Source organism: Pseudonaja textilis, chromosome 6 (genome assembly GCF_049901715.1).
Source record: "Pseudonaja textilis isolate UNSWEBS1 chromosome 6, rPseTex1.2, whole genome shotgun sequence".
Lineage (NCBI taxonomy): Eukaryota > Metazoa > Chordata > Lepidosauria > Squamata > Elapidae > Pseudonaja > Pseudonaja textilis.
The window spans coordinates 24,372,051-24,390,504 of NC_141995.1; the positions used below are offsets into that span (position 1 = coordinate 24,372,051).

The 18,454-nt window shown below is 38.6% G+C and overlaps 1 protein-coding gene across 3 annotated transcripts in view; it reads left to right on the forward strand.

Annotated features, from left to right (window-relative positions):
- Positions 1 to 687: 687 nt before the first annotated feature.
- Positions 688 to 18,454, forward strand: part of SLC10A7 (solute carrier family 10 member 7) — a 142,321-nt gene continuing 124,554 nt past the window's right edge. The window contains exons 1-4 of one of the 3 annotated variants that reach the window (XM_026698123.2): positions 688 to 1,518; positions 5,730 to 5,812; positions 6,465 to 6,601; positions 7,624 to 7,699. In XM_026698123.2, the coding sequence (XP_026553908.1) occupies positions 1,419 to 1,518; positions 5,730 to 5,812; positions 6,465 to 6,601; positions 7,624 to 7,699 (396 nt within the window). In that variant the 5' untranslated portion in view covers positions 688 to 1,418. The remainder of the gene's footprint in view (positions 1,519 to 5,729; positions 5,813 to 6,464; positions 6,602 to 7,623; positions 7,700 to 18,454) is intronic. The other 2 variants (XM_087936079.1, XR_015744100.1) reach the window with 2 other exon arrangements.

Below are 18,454 nucleotides of genomic sequence, written 5' to 3' on the forward strand. Positions count from 1 at the left end.
TTGCCATGAGGAGTGAGACAGCAAATCAACCACATGCATGCAGGCGCAATAAACTATAATCTCTACTTCGAGGTTTTGAGTCAGAATTGCGTCGTCCAACCCGCAGGGATCAAGGCTAAAAGTGCGGCTGCAGAAACAGCGGAGTCAAGAGGCTGAGACTTCAGAACCAGGGACGGAGGTTTCCTCCCCAAACCTACCTGTTCCTGCAGCTCGCTCTCTCTCTCTCTCTCTCTCTCTCTCTCTGCATGAAATTCTTACAAAGAAGCTCTAAATCTTCTTGGATAAACGCACACAAGAAAGAAAGATCGCATCAGGAAGGAGGGAAGGAAGGAAGGAGGGAGGGAGGAAAATCTCTCAGCAGTGGGTAACTAATATTAAAACAAATCCCAACAAGTCGTACACCCTCTTGTGACTCTATTACCCCCACGATTCAAAAGGGAAGTAATTCCCGGCCGCTTTTTAATCATCGGTCGCTTAGGTGCGCGCGCTCACACAACCCCTAGCCCCCTCTTCGCCCTCCCGAAGTGCGAGTCCCGCGACACGCGTCTCACGCCAGGAATTGAAAGCATTAACCCCGCCCCCGGTCCGCCCCCCCCGGCCCGTTCTCACGCTTTAAACGCCGTGGCGTCGTCACAGAGCGGGCGTAAAGTTTCGAAGAGGCGCGCAAGTCCTTTCCCACATTCCTTTTCCTCCCGGCCGCTGGCTCGGCTAAGAAGGGCTTTTCCCGACTTCCCCGTCCTCCGATGGCCACCCGCCGAGGAAGCCGGGCAGCGGGGCAGGATTGCTGCCCTCTCAAGCGCCTCCGTCCAACTTGAGGAAATGCACGGGGTGGGCTCCTTCGTTTAGCCTCCTTCTTAGGCGCTCTTCTTAGGACCCAGTTCTGGCGGCGGTGGCGCTCCTTCGGATTAGCGTTTGGCCGCCGCTTGGGGTCGTCCCGCGTCTCCCGGGAGGCTCTCCCCCCGGGGGCAGAAAGTCCTACCTGCTGAGGCCTCCGGGGTCCTGCCAGGCGGGCTTGCTGCCGCCCTCTTGCCCTCCAGACCAGGGGACTTCAACTCCCAGAATTCCCCAAACCAGCTTTACTGGCTGGGGAATTCTGGGAGTTGAAGTCCGCCAGGCTTAAAGTAGCCAAGGTTAGAGACCCCTGCTCCGGAGCGAGGCGAAGCGCGCGCGAGTCTATTAGCGGTCGCGTGGTAGCGATGGCGGCTTTCAGAGAGCGCCTGTCACTGGAGACTTCCCCAGCGGCGGCGGGAGCGGCGTTTGACTGGTTTGGCCGCGGCCGGCGGCACCGTTGCGGAGCTGCTCCGTGCGGGAGGAGGGCCCGAGGGAAGTCCTGACCGACTCTCCTCCCCGCCCTCCTTTCCCTCGCTCCTCGCGGCCGCCCAAGCCTCTCGGCCAGCCCCGCCGCCGCCGCCGCTGCCATGGGCGTCCTGGAGCGGCTGAGGAAGGACTGGTTCATGCTGGGGATCGTCCTGGCCATCACCGTCGCCAAGCTGGAGCCGGCCTTTGGGGTGAAGGGGGGTAAGTCTGCCGGGGACGCTCCCGCCCCCCGCCCCTTCACACTCGGGGCTCGCTGGTTTGCCGGCCAAAGAGAAACAGGCAGGGCTGCTGCCCCGGGTCGGAGCTGAACCCCCTTTCCGACTGCTGTCCCCCTCCCCCCCAAAAATCGGGGCTCAGTAGGACTGGGGGTGGGGGGGATTGTCTCTGCCTGAGCAATGCAAGAGTGTTCCCTTCGTAACGGGGCAGCGCCGTTGGAGTCCAGCTGCCTTCCTCTTCCTTATGGGTTTCCTACCGTCCCTCCTTGGGAAGAGCACGGGTTCTGCCTTCAGGGGAAGAAGGTCGGACTCAAAACTCCCGGACGGAGTTGAGGTGACACGTTGCACGCCCGGCCGGCCCGCCAGCGAGCGAGCGAGCGAGCGCTGGGAGACACCACTTCCGCGTGGAAGGATCCGGCTGCAGTTGCAGGAAGAGGCAACTCGTGTGCGTTTTCGGCTGCTGTCGAAGTAGGGGTGAAGCAGTTCACACGCACTCCTTTAGGGCAGGCCGTAGCGCCTCACTGGTTAATTCACACGCACCTCTTAAGGTAGGGCTCTCCAAACTTGGCAACTTTTAAGATTTGTGGTCTTCAACTCCCAGAATCCCTCAGCTAGTCATGCTGGCTGGGCAATTCTGGGAGTTGAAGCTCACATAAGCTTAAAGTTAGCCCCCCACCAGTTAGTTTACTCACACCCGTTCAAGGCAAGCAGTGGTTCATACACCCACTTCAGGGCACTAGTAGCCCCGCACCAGTTACTTTACACAAACCCCTTCAGGGCATCTAGTAGCCCCCCACCAGTTAGTTTAGACACACCCCTTCAAGGCAAGCAGTGGTTCACACAGCCACTTCAGGGCACTAGTAGCCCCACCAGTTACTTTACACAAACCCCTTCAGGGCATCTAGTAGCCCCCCACCAGTTAGTTTACACACACCCCTTCAAGGCAAGCAGTAGTTCACCACTTACAGGACTTAAGGATATGCAACAAGTGTAGAAACTTCAAAGTCGTTCAAGCGATAGAGATTTACAGTTCATAAATGGCTGTCAAATGTGACAAGCTGTTCCTAAATTAGGTCATGCGTATCAATAGGCATTACGTTTTAACCACTTTCTTGAACTCTTATTTTAGTAATGGATCTACCTATAAACTATGAGATCATTTTGTATTGATTCTGGGCTGACTGAAGGCAACATTTAAACAACGTGTTAACTCTGATGTGTTAATGCAACTTGGGATAATAAGTGTAATCCTCTCTTCCTATGGAACATTATTTTTCTTTAATTGGAGATAATTACCACTTTTCTTCTGTGTGAAGTCCAGTACATGAATTACATATGTCTGTTGTCCTGCTGTTTAGGAAAACTTTTACCGGAACTTCTTTTTCTTCTAAGTATAGGAGAGAACAGAATTTCCTTTTTTAGATAACCAAACTGATGGCTTCACTTTGTTAAATTTTGTGTTTATATACATTATATTGTGTGTATGTATACAGGACACCCACCTGCGCTATTCTATTTTTATTATCACAGTTTATATACCACCTCTATCTTTTCACTTTGGATAAGCCAAAAGAATCTCAAGCAGCAGTGTATAAAAAATCAAAATAATACAATAGCCACAAGAAAGGGGAAGAGTAACTTTATTAATGTTTTTTTTTTTTTAGTAAAGAGCCAGTTTGGTATAGTTAAGGCATCCAACAGGAAACCAGGAGGCCAGCTGGATGACTTTAGGCCAATTATTTTCTCTCAGCTCTAGGAGGGAGGCCTTGGCAAATCACTTCCGAAAAAAAAATGCCTTAGGCTTCTAAGATCCAGAATCAAACTATCTCCAGGGAAAATTATGGCAACAACAGAAAAGGGTTAGAAACAAAGTGTTCTATGAGGCTACAGTTGATAAAGCTTGACTTCTTGTCCATAATACCTCACTTCACATGCAGTGGAACTTTTTCTGATCTAACAGGACAGGTAACCTCATTCTAGGTAACACAGCCCTTAAGTTATATACAATGTTGGACACTATATACTATAGTATGCAGTACTGAAATCAGATTGTGAGACCTATGTTTGTGCCTGTGATATGTACTTAGTGCATTTCCTGTTTTGTGACAGAAGGGGAAATGGTTCACTGAATAGACTGTAGTGTTTACTATCTACAGTCTTTACAATTATTTGTAAACTTTTGATTGGTAGCGAGATCATTCTGACGGTGAGAAATAGTCTTAAAAGTGTATGTTTTCCAAACTCTACAATTGTAAGATATGAATTGCCATCTATCAGCTTCTTTAGCATGTTTCTTCTGTATTGTATACCATTTTTTCTAAAACCTCATGATAAATTAATGTTTTTTTCTTAAGTGATTTAGTGATTAATTAGTGATTCTTATGTTGGTATGGTTGAGGAACTTGAATTATTATGCATAAAAGTTATATAGGCTCAAAATAAATCTCCCAAGATTGTTTTAAGTGATTATTTCCCATAGATTCTATGGATTCCATTCATTTCTTGCGAGACAAAATCAAGTGAATGTAGAATTTTCTATTTTCCATAATAGGCAAATTCACCTTCTTTTAATGTTCCCACAAGTGGGGATTTTGTGAGAAGTCAGTATATACTAACTAATATGTTGATTTATTTTAAAACTTGGTATTTTTAAATAAATATTCTTTAGAAAAGTTCATGCCGTCCTGTTTTATTTAGTAACAAACATTTTCAAATGCAGCCTGCATCCTTGCTTCAGCAAGTAGGCTACCTTAATCATACCTCTTAAATAGGCTTTTGATTACCCCCTTTCTTCCTTTCCAAAAATATCTTTCAAAATATGGCCCTTTGATGTCTTTGTAATTAGAGATTCCTGAACAACTATGATAGTGGGCCTTTAGTCCTACAGGTGTTTGACTTAGTAGTACTGACTTTTGTAATATTTTGTAATAATTGTCCTCTATTTGGCCTCTCGTAAAATGCAAGCAGTGATCATATACAACAAACCTGAACCTAAGGGGGAAAAAAGTTAAAAAAACTATTCACATTATTGTAGTATCAAGGTGCCAAAACTGTGCTCCTCATGTTTCATTTTAATAGTGTGTTTTCTGGTCTTGTACTGAGAACTGCCTGAGGGAATAGTTCAGCCTGCATTACTTTGAGAAATATTAAGGGTCTTTTTGGCTGCCAAGAAAACATTGGTGTTTTTCTTCCCCGATTATCAGAACTTAAAAGTGGTGCCAGCAATGTTGATACATAAATATGATGAGTACCTATTACTCTGTTTTTGCATCATCAAAGATGGCATTTTGCAGATTCCTATGTGAAGTGAAATTTAAAACCAATCAGAAGGCAGTCATGTCTTTTCCACACATTTTGTTCCTTTCTAAATATAGTCTCTAGTGAATAATGGTGTGACAATTACCTAACTTTTCTTCTTAAACAGCAGAATACAAAGGAACTTGGGTCTTTTACTACCATCTGCTATTACTGTACCTGCTTTGTAGAAACATCATTCTCTTTATTATACAGTCTGGTCGCGACCATAATTCGTTCCATAGCTTTGGCCCTAGCCTGATTTTGTCATGACCTGAACCTAATTTTGGAAATTTGGTGCTTACGACAACAACAAAAAATGGCGTGGAAGGGGAAATCGGCTGCAAAAAGAAAATTGTGGATTTTTTAGTTGGAACCCGATTTGGTCATGATCAGAAGTGTTCGTGGCCAAAGGTTCATTTCATGTAAAATGGACATTATTTTCTCTTTGAATCTGGACTTTCAGGATTACCTACAATGGCTAAAATTAGTAGAAACTTGCTTTAAAGTGCATGTCCAGATCTTGAGATCCTATTTTTTTTTACTGCAAATATAGTTTAAGATGGCATGAAATGAAAATTACATAATTAACAATCTAGAGAACTAGACCTTATGGCTGCCGTTACTGAGTTATATGCATCTATTGCTCTTAATCACAAGGTTATTGTTAGTTTTGACAAGGCAGCTAATTGCAACAGGTTCTAGATTGAGGAGAGAGAGAAAGAGGGGGAGGGAGGGAGAGGAGAAGAGGGAGAGAGTGGGAGAGAATTCTGATTTAAACTTCTCTATAGAATGCACAGTTGGAGAGAATATCTTAATATCCGTCTATAAAGGTTAAAGGGAAGACTTACAGAAGTTTGTTGCTTTTGTTTACTCTTGCTTCAAATGTGTTTTCTCTTCCAGGACCACTGAAACCAGAAATCACCATCACATATGTAGCTGTCTCTGCTATATTCTTCAATAGTGGGCTATCCCTGAAAACAGAGGTACTACAAACTGAACATTCATCTTTTATTTATTCATTTGTTACTGAAATGATAACAAAATTCTAGGTTATTTTAAGAGTCTGGTAGTAGGGCCACATTTTAAAATGACGACATTATTACTGTTAGTTGTATGTCAGTCTTCCTCATTTTTAACTTCAACTTCAGAATTCCCCAGTTGCTAGGTCTCTTTTTTAAACCTATTTTTAAAATTGATATCAGCAAAATCTGTTTGATAGATTTCATGTCTCGAGATGACTGTATTGTAAAAGAGCACAAGCTATAGATTGCTTCTTGTTAATCCTCAAAGATATAATTTTAAGGCTTTTCAGCACAGCCACTCACTCCAAACATATAGCCATGATTTCCCTCCCCTTTTTGTGCAAGAATTGACTGAAATCCTTTCAATGAAGTCTATGAATAAGTAAAAAAAATGAAATAAATAAATATATTCAATTTGTACTTAATTATTGTAGACAATGTCATGTCATGTATTTGTGTATATCACTGTGAGTTCAACCTGTTATTTAGTAAATTTAGAAACAGATTTTTTTGAAAATATGTGCAGCTAATGTACAGTATTTAATGATACTAATTTGAGCAATACTAACTTCAGCTGTTAAAACCGCATCCTTTTTCTTCTTTTGTTTTGCAGGAGCTGACAAGTGCTTTGATGCATGTAAAATTGCATCTTTTTGTGCAGATCTTCACACTTGTATTCTTCCCAACAGTTATATGGCTATTTCTTCAGCTTCTATCTATTACATCTATAAATGAATGGCTTTTAAAAGGGTATGTTTTAAGCAGTGAACTATTTATTGCTGCTCTTCCAGTAATGCACTTCCAGTAATGCTAGCATATTTTTTAAAAATAGTGAACATTTTTTTTGTTCCACTTAATGGTTTGACGCTTGCTGTTAGGTTACTCTTTCAGAATTTTTATTCCACATAAAGGCTTGGCAACAAATTTTATATGTAGGGACTTACAATTCATGTCTCTTTTTAACATGCCTGTGCTATATTTGCTGACCACTTACAAAGAGTATTGGAGTAAGAATACAGTAAGACAGGGTAGAATAGAAGGATACCTGTTGAGTGTTCATGAAATAGCATACTGAATTGTAAAACACAATTATGTAGAGGTTTCTTTTTAAGCACCTTGCATTTAAAATATAGTGACTTGAGAAGTCCCTTATAGGCACTATTACTCATAACTTTGAATTTTATTTAATATGTAAATGTGTTCAACTAACTAGTAGTCATAGAAAATGGAAAAGTAAGAAGTGTCAACCTCAACAAAAATGTCAAGAACTAGCCAAACGGGTAGCATAATTGATTAATGAAAATACAATAATGTAGAATTCTTTTTTATTATATATAGTATTTCTCTGGAAATGGAAACAAGAAAGTCATATGTTTATCTAGGAAGTTATTGTGATGTCTAGAATCATGTCCAGAAAGGAATTATTATACATTCCTCAATGTAGTAGATTTGGAGGCCATTGAACAGTTGAGGACAATAAAACTTGAATGGTGAAAGTGTCCAGGAATTGTAGCTTGAGCCTCAGTAATGCTCCAGTCATTTTTCTCTGCCAATGGAATATTTTCTATATGATTTCCAATGTGTACAATTGCTAATAAATAATAAAGTTATTCATAGACATTTGATCAGCTATTTGTAAGCAGAAGATTCAGAAGTCATTTTATATTTAAATTAGTCATTTAGCAAGTAGTACACAGCTATGACCCCTTTTGTATCGAACATTTGGAGATTAATTAGAAAAATAAAATTTATATTCATTTATCCTTCTCTAGTTTACAGACAGTAGGCTGTATGCCTCCGCCTGTATCTTCAGCAGTGATTTTAACTAAAGCTGTTGGGGGGAATGAGGTAAGATTTTTATGTTTTGTTTTCTCATTATTTGTTTTTTTTAATTACATGTTTTTTTAAAAAAATACTATACATTTTAAATAGCTGTTTAATATCTGTTTTAATACCTGTTCTGGTTTCTGTTTAATATCTATTTTAATATCTGTTCTGGTTTCTGGTATCTTAACAGTACCTGCAGCAGATAGGTTATTATGAATCCCACAGTTTAAAAAAAAAACAGTTTGTCTAGAATAGAGCAACAGAACTTATAGAGAACAATATGTTTGCTTCGTACATTCATACAATGTAGATTTTACATTCCTTGCACACTTCTGTCAGACATATATTCTATTTGGTTTTATGTTTTTGCTTCTCTTAAATTTAGATTTTTTTCCCCAAAATCTTAAATCCCAAAGGTGCTTTTCCAAAAGGCAAAAATATTTTCTTGGTTTTTTTTCCTCTTGAAAAAATTTCACTTCTCATCCAAGAAGCTTCTTTAGTTCAGTCTTACAGAACTGAAGAGGCTTCTTGGATGAGAAGCAAAATGTTTTCAAGGAGACACACCCCCCCTCCCGAAAGATGAGTTGATTTTTGGAAAAGTACCTTTGGGATAGCTGTGACACAGATGATTGTAGCCAAAATCTTAAGTTTATTCTATCATTGGGTAGGCCTTAGCTTTTGAACTGTCAAAAATATACAAAGAAATCTCCTGTAGAATGAACTCAAAAATGGAAGTGAGGTGACGAAAGTGTTCAGAATATGGTTTCTAGCGGTCTTTCTACCCAGTAATAGCAGCTGTGTTCTAGGTCATGTACCTTGGACAAAGCACTCTTAAGAACAAATCAGCAGCATACCTAGTCGCTATCCAATTCCTAGATGTGCTTGAGAATGACCCTTGGCAGTGATGCAACCATTCTGGCCCTCTTGGATCTCACAGCAACTTTTGACCTCATTGACTATGGTATCCTTCTGGACAAGCTAGGATTCTTTGAGGGTATTGGAGTATTACATACTTCACTCCTGGTGTGATCTGGGTTGGTTGACTTCTCCTGAACAAAGTAACAATGGAGCTGAATTGCCTTAATTTGTATACCACCTGCCTGACAATGGACTGGCAGAATCTAAACTCTTTGGAAATAGCTTTGCAATCTTTTTCTGCTTAGTAAGCATCAACATCTTCCACACTTGTACCAATTTTCATCCTGTTGATTGAAACAACTTTAACTTCATGTTCAACTGAACTGATAATCTTAGGAGATTCACATACTTTTGCACACTCAAATATGTAACTTTGGATCATTTTTCTCAATAAGTAAATGAGCAATTATAATGTTTTTGATTCACTTGTTTTACTGTGTTCTCATCTAACAGCCCAAAGAAAGGTGCAGCTTTTTAAAAGTAGAGTTAATGTGAATAGCTTCACATAGAAGAATTGTGAAGCATATCAATATTTCTTGTTTCATATGTTATGTCTGAGCTTGTTGTATGACTCTGTGAGTCTAATTGACTGAAAATAGTTGCTCCTGTCCTTGGGCTTAAGTCCTTCTTAATCAATGACAGGATCCTGGATGTAGGGTACTGTCATCAATGGCCAGTTACCTCTGCTTCCTTTCTAATAGTGACAGCATGATTTGCTAATTATTTTCAAGTTTGACATGGCTTCACCACATTCTTTGAAAGGCTTTCCCTGTAGATTTGGTTACACCTTTAAATTTACATTAATTTCCTCTTAGTTTTTCTTATTCAGAGTTCAAATGGTATTGCTTTGTATAAAGATACACTAAAACCATTTGTATAAAGATAGACTAAACCATTTTAAAAGAGAAATCTTGGCAGGTCCCTTGGGATAAAGTAAATTATTGCATGTGAACTTTTAAGTCATAGACCAAGGTCACAGCAGCTGGAGTATGTTTTTAAAAGGTTCTATCTCTGCTTGGAAATCAAATGAAACCTCTCATCATTTAAATTTAAAATTATAGCTTTAACAGACTTATCACGACTGGATAAAATATCAAGTTCATAGGGGACATGGTGGATTCTGAAATTGTGTAAGAATAGTTCAGGAGATATGCTGATCTCTTTTCTCCTTTGCATTCTTGATAAAAACAAGAGTTCACAAAGATCAGGATCTTTATAATAGTCTGCTCTTGAATAAAATCAATTCATAATATAGAAAGGTTTTGTTTATTAACCTGCTTTGATTTCTTTGTGATAATATTTTCTCTATTTTCTTAGAGGAACAGTTTATCTTGAAACATCAGTTAAAGTGTACTGGAAATGTTTTTATTTATGCCCATGCTTACAGGTCTGTTGTGATGCATTTTCGGTATTGCAACATACCTGTGAGAGGAAACTGTGATTGGCCTGAGTGCAACCTGTGTGCACAAAGCTATAAAATATTGGAACTCAAGGCTACAGCAATATTCCAACTCTTGTAGAAACCTTCATTAGTTGATGTATTCAGAATCCTCTAGTCAGGATGTACTTTTGTGGTCACCAGGGAGGTTGCATGACATACACCAGGGCAAGTCTCAGTTAAACCTAAATGGTTAAATCTGCACATATTTCTTTCTTGTAAGGCTGTTTGCTGCCAAATACATAGTTCTTAAAGATGGGATAATTCCATGGAGAATATAATGAGCAGTCTTGATAATAAAACAATTCTATCCTTTGTAGTGATAAAAAAGTATTAATTAACTTGTGACTGAAGCCTCCCAGGGCATACCTGCGATAAGGAGAAAGGAAGGAGACTCATTTCATTCTTGACTATTCTTTCCCCATTTGTGCAGCCAGACTAATGGTAAATGTTCAAGGACCATGCTGAGATGATTTTAGTCCTTAAAGGTATTCTGAGTACTAACCAGGAAGCTGCTGAAACAACCTGAAAGAGAAAAGCAGAAATTGGAAGAATAATCTTCAGGTTCTTTGTCATCTTGCAGGACTGTTCCCTGATGGTTAACAAACCCTGGTTAATTTTCTTTAGAGTTACATATAAAAGCACATATATAACCTCTTTAGGGAAAACGGCACTATCTAGACCAGGGGTCGCCAACCTTTTGGACCTCAGGGACCCCCAAACTTATAATTTTAAATCCCGTGGACCAGAGACCCTGAGAAAATCCCCAAAAAAGTCTGTGGGAAAATTCCCCCCCTCTCAATTTTCCTACCGATTGATCATTCTTTACATGGGATCGCAGGAAACCATCTCCAGCTCATTCTCAAGGGGAGAGAGAGAGAGACTTTTGGCTTCCTGCAAGGAAAGCAGCAGAAGTCTTTCTTTCTCTCCCTCAAACTCTGCCAGAAATGAGTCTTTGTGAGACTTCCCATGCCAGCACAGCCTCTTGGAGCAGGATGCCTTGCAGGGTCCCAAAGACTCATTTCTGGTAGAGAAAGACTCATTTCTTTTGCTGCTTTCCTTGCATGCAGCCAAAAGCAAAAGAAGAAAGAAGCGGAAAGAAGTAGCCCAGTGGCCAGGCAAGATGCGTGGGGCAAGTTCCTCCCCTCCGCCCTTTTCCCCTCCCCTCACTACCTCATGTTGTTCGCAAGACAAGTGTTCCCGTGGCCCATGTGGGTGGTATCTTGTGTTTCTTGTGGGTGAAGTCTTGTGTTCCTTGTGGGCAGCGTCTTGTGTTCCTGTGGGCCATGTGGGCGGCGGAGCCTTGTATTCCCACGCAGCCTGGATTAATTACTTTGGGGGTGCTTTAGAGGTGACATTTCTCTGCAGACCACCAAAATTTTCTCGTGGACCACCAGTGGTCCCCGGCCCACTGGTTGGCGACCACTGATCTAGACTGTGGAAAGAAATTAAAGGCATGGACTAAGAAAGGGAAATAACATACAGCTAAAGCTAGTCATTATGACATAGTTTATGCTGCAGCTTTCTATCCTTCTTAGTTATCTGTCTTTCTACTTTGTGTATTGTTTTAGTATTTTTTATGCTTTGAACATCTCTTTCCTCTCCTCCCTTTCCTCCTACTCTCCTTTGTCCTCTCTATCTCCCTCTCCACATTAACTCCATCCAACATGATAATCTTAACAGATAACAGATAATCAGAGTTGGAAGGGACCTTGTAGGCCATCTAGTCAACTCACTGCCCAAGTGGGAGACCCTACACCATTTCTGACAAATGACAGTCCAATCTCTTCTTGAAAGTCTCAAGTGATGGTGCTCCCACAACTTCCAAGGGCAAGCTGTTCCATTGGTTGATTGTTCTCACTGTCAAAAACTTTCTCCTTATTTCCAGGTTAAATCTCTCCTTGTTCAGTTTCCATCCATTATTCCTTGTCTGGCCTACAGGCGCTTTAGAAAATGGCTTGAGCCCAAAATGGCTTTTCCCATCCCCTCAACCCATTGAGACTTATTTCCTTTATTTGTTTAGGGAGAAAATAATATTTACTACATTCATGTGAACATCTGAATATAGTTGTTTTGTCCAGTAAGTGTATGGCTAGATTTATACATTATACTAAGCCATAATATAGTATATTTGATATTGGCTTAATATGTTATGTGAATCTAGCCATTTTGATAGGTAAAGCCATGATATGTGACTTTGCATAATATCCAGCAAATTGTGAGAATTGTTAATGAACCGTGCTAAATACATTATTTAAATTTTATTAATTTTATTTTTGTGTTAATTTTCTACTAATTTTACTTTTAAAGAAAGTAGATGTCCACCAATACATTTTATGAAATTAAGGTCAATGTATATTATTTCCTTATCACTTTTTGAACCTATTTTTTTAAAATTAATGTTTCTTATAACCTAATCATCTCACTATCTTGGCAGTTCTAGCTGTTAGTTGGGAAAGGAAAAAAGTGATGCAGTATGTCAAACAGTATTAACTGTAGGATGAACTTGCAGAGGAACTTGTTTAAATTTCTTCAAAAAAATGGAAAAAATGTTACTTTGAGCTTTTAATTAGCAGATGCCAGCTGCTCCAAGCAGAGAACACCTGTGCTACCTGAGGTATTAGGGACTTCAGAGCCCAGTCTTTTTGCACACCAATGGAAATGAGAAATAACTGATTTCTGTGGAGATGCTAATGGCCCTGGCTGCATTGGCATTGTTCTCCTAATATATGGTCAGTCTTGAAAACTGAGTATACTAAGGTAAAACTTCAGAATTCTTGAGGAAAGCATTGGCAAGGAACTTCAGTTGTGATGATCATAGTAATAGTTTATTTCATCTCAGAGCAGATTTATCAGCATTTTTTTCCCCGTAAAAGTTAACTTCCCTATTAAGTTGAGTAATCCACGTCCACATTTTTACACAGCTGCGTCTTACAAGGCAAGGAAATCCTTTTGTTCCAGTAGGAGAGAATACCTGTAACTTAGGATTGTGCTATGAAGTCCTTGTACTCTCTGAGCTTCGTTATTCGCTTGCAATTGTTTCACTACCTGACAAGATAACGTCATCAGTGCACAAGGTAACATTGTCAGAGCACTGATGTTATCTAATTAGGTAATGAAATGTCAACAAGCAAATAACCAAATTCAGAAAGCACCAAGGGCTCCAAAGTCCTTTACTCTTTTAAGGGGCAAACTTGGAAAAAGGAAGCTTCTAATGTTGACTGGCTTCTGCTGAAAACTTTCAGTACCGCTTTGAGTGTTTGCAGACTACAAGGCAGCTGTAGTTCTATTTGCATTGTCAACTATATTATCTTTAAATGTTTAAAAACAAAAACAAGCACCACATAGACTTAAATGTATTCCTGAGAACAGAGACACAGAACAGTAAACTATGGTACTTCATATTTTTGTTAGTACAGGCGTTCATATCATTAAAGCATTTATTTTTTCCTTTTATAAATGCAAGTGCAATAAATATAGTACATCAAATAATATTTATTGTTTGCATTTTTTGTTTAGATCACATATAATGGAGGTAAATCTAAGAATTTTTGAGCAAGAACTTTTAATGAGAAATTAGACATAACTGGATTAAAATTGCTCCAGTTTTTTCTAAACAGGTTACTATGTATATCATGCTTGTTAGAGCTTAAATAAAAATAATTCTTTCTTGAGCTGCCTAGAAAGAAAAAAGGTATCACTGATTAGTTTTAGGATTTCCATGTTATCCAAATATCAGCAGTCTTTAGTCTTTTTATTTTAGGGATAAAAAAAATCTACTTGTTATGTTGTACTTCTGTATAGATATAATGTGTGTCATGTGTTCAGGTGATACATTAAATCCTAAATTAAAATAAAATTAAAATAAATAGATATTTTCTCTATGTGATGCATCTAAGCCTAGGTGTGTGTGTGTGTGTAATCTTTTCCCAGACTTTTTATTGCTACTCTAGTTTTCATATTTCTTGACTGCTGGTTTCTTTACTGTTGATAGTTGATCATAAAAGTCAGAAGCTATACAACACTTCAGTATCCTTATCAATTCTAAGGCTGTTTGCTGGACCTCTTATTACTTTAGTCTTCTTTATATTTTATCTTAGTCAAATTTTTGTAGTGCTCCTTGGCTTTCATTATTAGAGCTTACAATTCATTTGCATTTTCAGCTGTCAAGTAGTACAGGTTACTAATGCTTCGCTTTCCAATTTTGAAGTCAAATTCATTTTTTTCCAGTCCGGCTTCCATCACTATATATTCTGCATATAAGTTGAATAAATACAGGAAGAAAATTTGCCAGTCTGGTGCCTGTCTGTTTCACCAAGTTCAAAACAACTTCCTGACCTGTGTAGATTTTACATGAGCACAAGGTGATATTCTGGAGTAGGCAGAAATTTAATCATAGAAATATTACCAGTTGTTTAGAATTTGGCTTATATAGTGACCTGCATATAAGAGGAAGTATGTGGAGAGAGAAGTAACTTTGTCAAGCATGCAAATTGGACTTCAGAGAAGCAGTGCACAGGACAATGATTTTTTAATGGTTTCTAATTGGTATCATAGAAATGTATAAAATCAATATATCTGAAAGCAATAAGCAAAACGTTAACAAAAGGATTATCACTAAAAATTTTCTGTTTTTTCTCCAAGTAGAAAATCTTATAAAATTCTGCACCATATTGAACTGATGTTTGGAATGAAATTACATATCCAAATGATTTCAATAAAAGTCCATTGAAAAAGGAGTTATTTAAATCCAGATTAATCAGGCATTCTAAGGTTGCTTTGGGGGAAAGGCCTCATTAAATATGGAGCCAATATTTAAAAGTCCCTGCCTGTCATTCCAATTTTAATTATGATTGCGATTAACATAGGCACTGTCTGTGACTTTAATGCATATGGCGAATTTTTTAGGCAACAAGATCCTAGATATTCTTTAATCAATATAAAAAAACAATATATGGCCAATAACTGCAAGAAAAAAAAACTCCTTTTTGTGTGAAAATTGTAATGATAAGTGAAGCAAAGTAGACCTGAAATGGAATTACAGTAACTATTCCGGTATCCCCCACTTACCAAATTAGGAATTCTTCATTTGCAGCTGCAAGAAGAAAAGGGGCACATCAACCAAAGAAAAATAAATCAATATTGTAAAACAAATGGAAGAATATTACATAAAATTACATTTTAAAAAATTGTTATTCTTTTTTTTCACACTTTTCTTCCATACTGCTGAGCATATTCTATCCTTTTTATAGGTACATTGTAGGAGGCTATTCCTTTCCCCTATGTTGTTAAAGCAAAACTGCTACAGAGCATAAGCAGACCATATGATTCCAGCCTGTAAAAATGTGAAGTCAGTTGTGATAATGCCAACTCAGTTGCACGGTCTGCTAATACCGCACTGTTTTTTCCCTTGCCAGGAGCGTCCTTGCCTGGTGTCATTTCTTGTGCTCTTGTGGGATAAGATTAGTCTACAACAACAAAGTAGCCAGATGTCTGGTTCTAAGAGTGTCCCGGGGGTCAGGGTATAGTAGGCAACTGCAATCATTTGGGGCTGAGATCAAAGGTACCTGAGAATTACTGATGGGCACATAGTGTGTGTCATGCCCGTTACCGGCAGTCTGTGAAAAATTGTATCCCTAATTAACCCTTTTGTTAAGATTGAAAATCTAGTGTATTTGTGAATAAAATAGGTTAATGATAGCAAGCAGGCATCCTTTTCTACTGTATATTACTCCATGATAGTCAAACTGCATATGTCGGTTAGGATACTCTGCAATTTTATATTTAAAAAAAATACACAGAATGAATTTAGTTGGAAAATCCCCTAAATCTGTGACTGCTCATGTAGCTTATCTGCTGTTTCCTCCAAGCACTATTTCTGATTAAAATATTAAGTAGATGGTCAGCCTAAAGTCTAAATCTGATTATGTTGTTTTCTTAATATAAGATGTAAATAAGAGGGGGATGAACAAAACAAGTGCATTCACAGTCTTTAAGTGAACATATGTATTGTCCAAGACTGAAACCTCTCCTTTTGGCTCCATTATATTCAGCCTTTGTTATCATGGGTCTCATTAGTAGGCCAGTTGTTTGCATTTTAACGACTGCAACTTCCCTTTCTTTTATATAAAGTAATGTTAATGTTCTTTGATCTGAATGTAAGTGCATGGGGGTGGGCATGAGTGGTTGTGTTCATGATGAAATTGCATTTGCAATTTATTGCCTCTGATACATGTTGAGCAATTTTAAGGGACAATTTTGAGTAAGCAGACATTTTTAAACCCCAGGAGGACAGTCCTCTGGAGTAATTTAAAGAACATAATTGATTTATCTGTTTCCAACTTGACAGCCTTACCATTTCCTTTTTTGCTCTCTCACTCTCACTTAGCGGCACTAAAGGAAAAGAGAATGGACTGATCATTACTGAAAGCATGCCTGATGTTAAGCCTCTGTTTTTACAATCAATGTCTGAAACCTTTGGGTATAAATTGACAGTTGATAATTTTAAAATTTCATCATTGCTTGGTTTTATTTGTATATAATTACCAATAGGAGGAGTTAAGTTGGTTTGGGATAATCTCAGTCACTGAGATAACCACAAGAGTTCTTTCAGTTAATTTAGCCTTTGAGCTATTTTTTCAAGATTGATTTTGGCCTTGAGAAATCTTATTCTTTGCTGAGGTCAAAGTTGTTTTTTTGTACCCTCTTCCTAGACTATTATATAAGTATTTTTCTGCTGTTTAATTTCTCAAGTTTGTAGGAAGTAGTTCTTGCTTTCTTCTTTCTGGCATGCATCACTTAGAATATTCAGCTCTTTCTTGTTATGTTTGTAACCAAGAGTTACAAGTGAATGCATATTTCATATCTACTGTATATACACTTCAGCAGGAATGGGGGACTGTGAATCTGTGGCTTCCACTTTCATCATAATCATCAGTCTGAGCAGTTGATTTCAATAGTATTTGGGGAATCATTTTTAATCAACAGTTTCTGTAGCAAAAGTTGGCTTTTGGATGGCACAATGGAAAAAAGATGACCCATTCATAATTCACCCGTCTTTCAGGAGCTCATGGGGCCTATGTAAAGTTCTCCTTTCAATTTCCCCAACCAAAACAATCCTTGGCCTCAGAGGGAGTGATTGGCTAAGTCTCAGTGAGCTTCTGTGGCTGAGGATGGATTGGAACCTGGGTTTTCCCAATGCCAGCCCAAAATACTTAGCTTTATATCATATTAGTAGCATTTGTTATTTGACAACAAAGCAAAGCTTAGGTATGAAAGCAAAGTTTTATTTCTTTATCAGATATTCTATTCTAACTTTGTCTTCTACAGAAAAAAAAATACATTAAACCTAACTTCTAAAACTATCATGCACATATTTGGCTGGTTCAGATGTAATTGGCAACTATGGTTCTCTACTGCCTCAATGCGTATGTATAGACTTAGAATAACTTTATTGTCACTTTAAATGTACACTAATTGGCATACATTAAAATGAAATTTAATTGCATACAGTTCTCAAAGGGTCTCTTCCTCCAATATACACTATAAAAGCATGACTAAATAAATAAATACAAAATTATGCATATATCCACATATATTATATGACATGGAGAAACAACACAGTCTAGTTCGGATGTATGCATGTACATGGTGAGAAAAACTAATCTAGGGAGTTTACCAGACAGTTACTTCGAAAACTCCTCCCAGAGGAGAGCAACAGAAACAGACCGTGAAGTGGGTGTGTATGGCTCAAACAATGCTTTAAGGTCTAAGCACATAGTGCTTATAAGTAGTACACTGAATAACAGGAAGCGAGCTTTCTATAATCTTCTCGGCTGTCCTCACCCCTCTCTGCATGGACTTTCTATCTAAGGCATTGCAGCCACCAAACCAAACAATGATGCAGTTTGTTAAAACGCTCTCAATCGTGCCTCTGTAAAAAGTGACCAGGACAGAAGAAGAATCCAATGAAAGATCCAATCTCAGGTTTTTAACCCTCCATATTATTCTCTTCCAGGGTAGTGAAGAAGGAATTTGAAGCTTTCAGTTCTGCTCTCATAAACTATTGTCCATATTATGGCTAAACCTGAGGAACTATGTAAAATAAACTAGTAAAATAAACTAGAGTCAGGGATTTTAGATCCTTGGTTCATACATACTTGTGGTCCTCTGGGACCAAACAAATAGAATATGGCTATTTATGTCTTCCTAACATGCCTGAATTGGCTTCAAATTTGTTCATAGTCAGTAGTGCAGCATAAGAGGGGCTTAGTGTTGATGATACGTTATTTTTATCATTAGTAAAGAATCTAGGTTCATTATTCTATTAACATAGTAATAAACAGCAGCAGCAACAACAATTTAGCATAAGAATAGTGCATGTTTCAAATACCTCAACGCTTTGGGACAATAGGCATCTT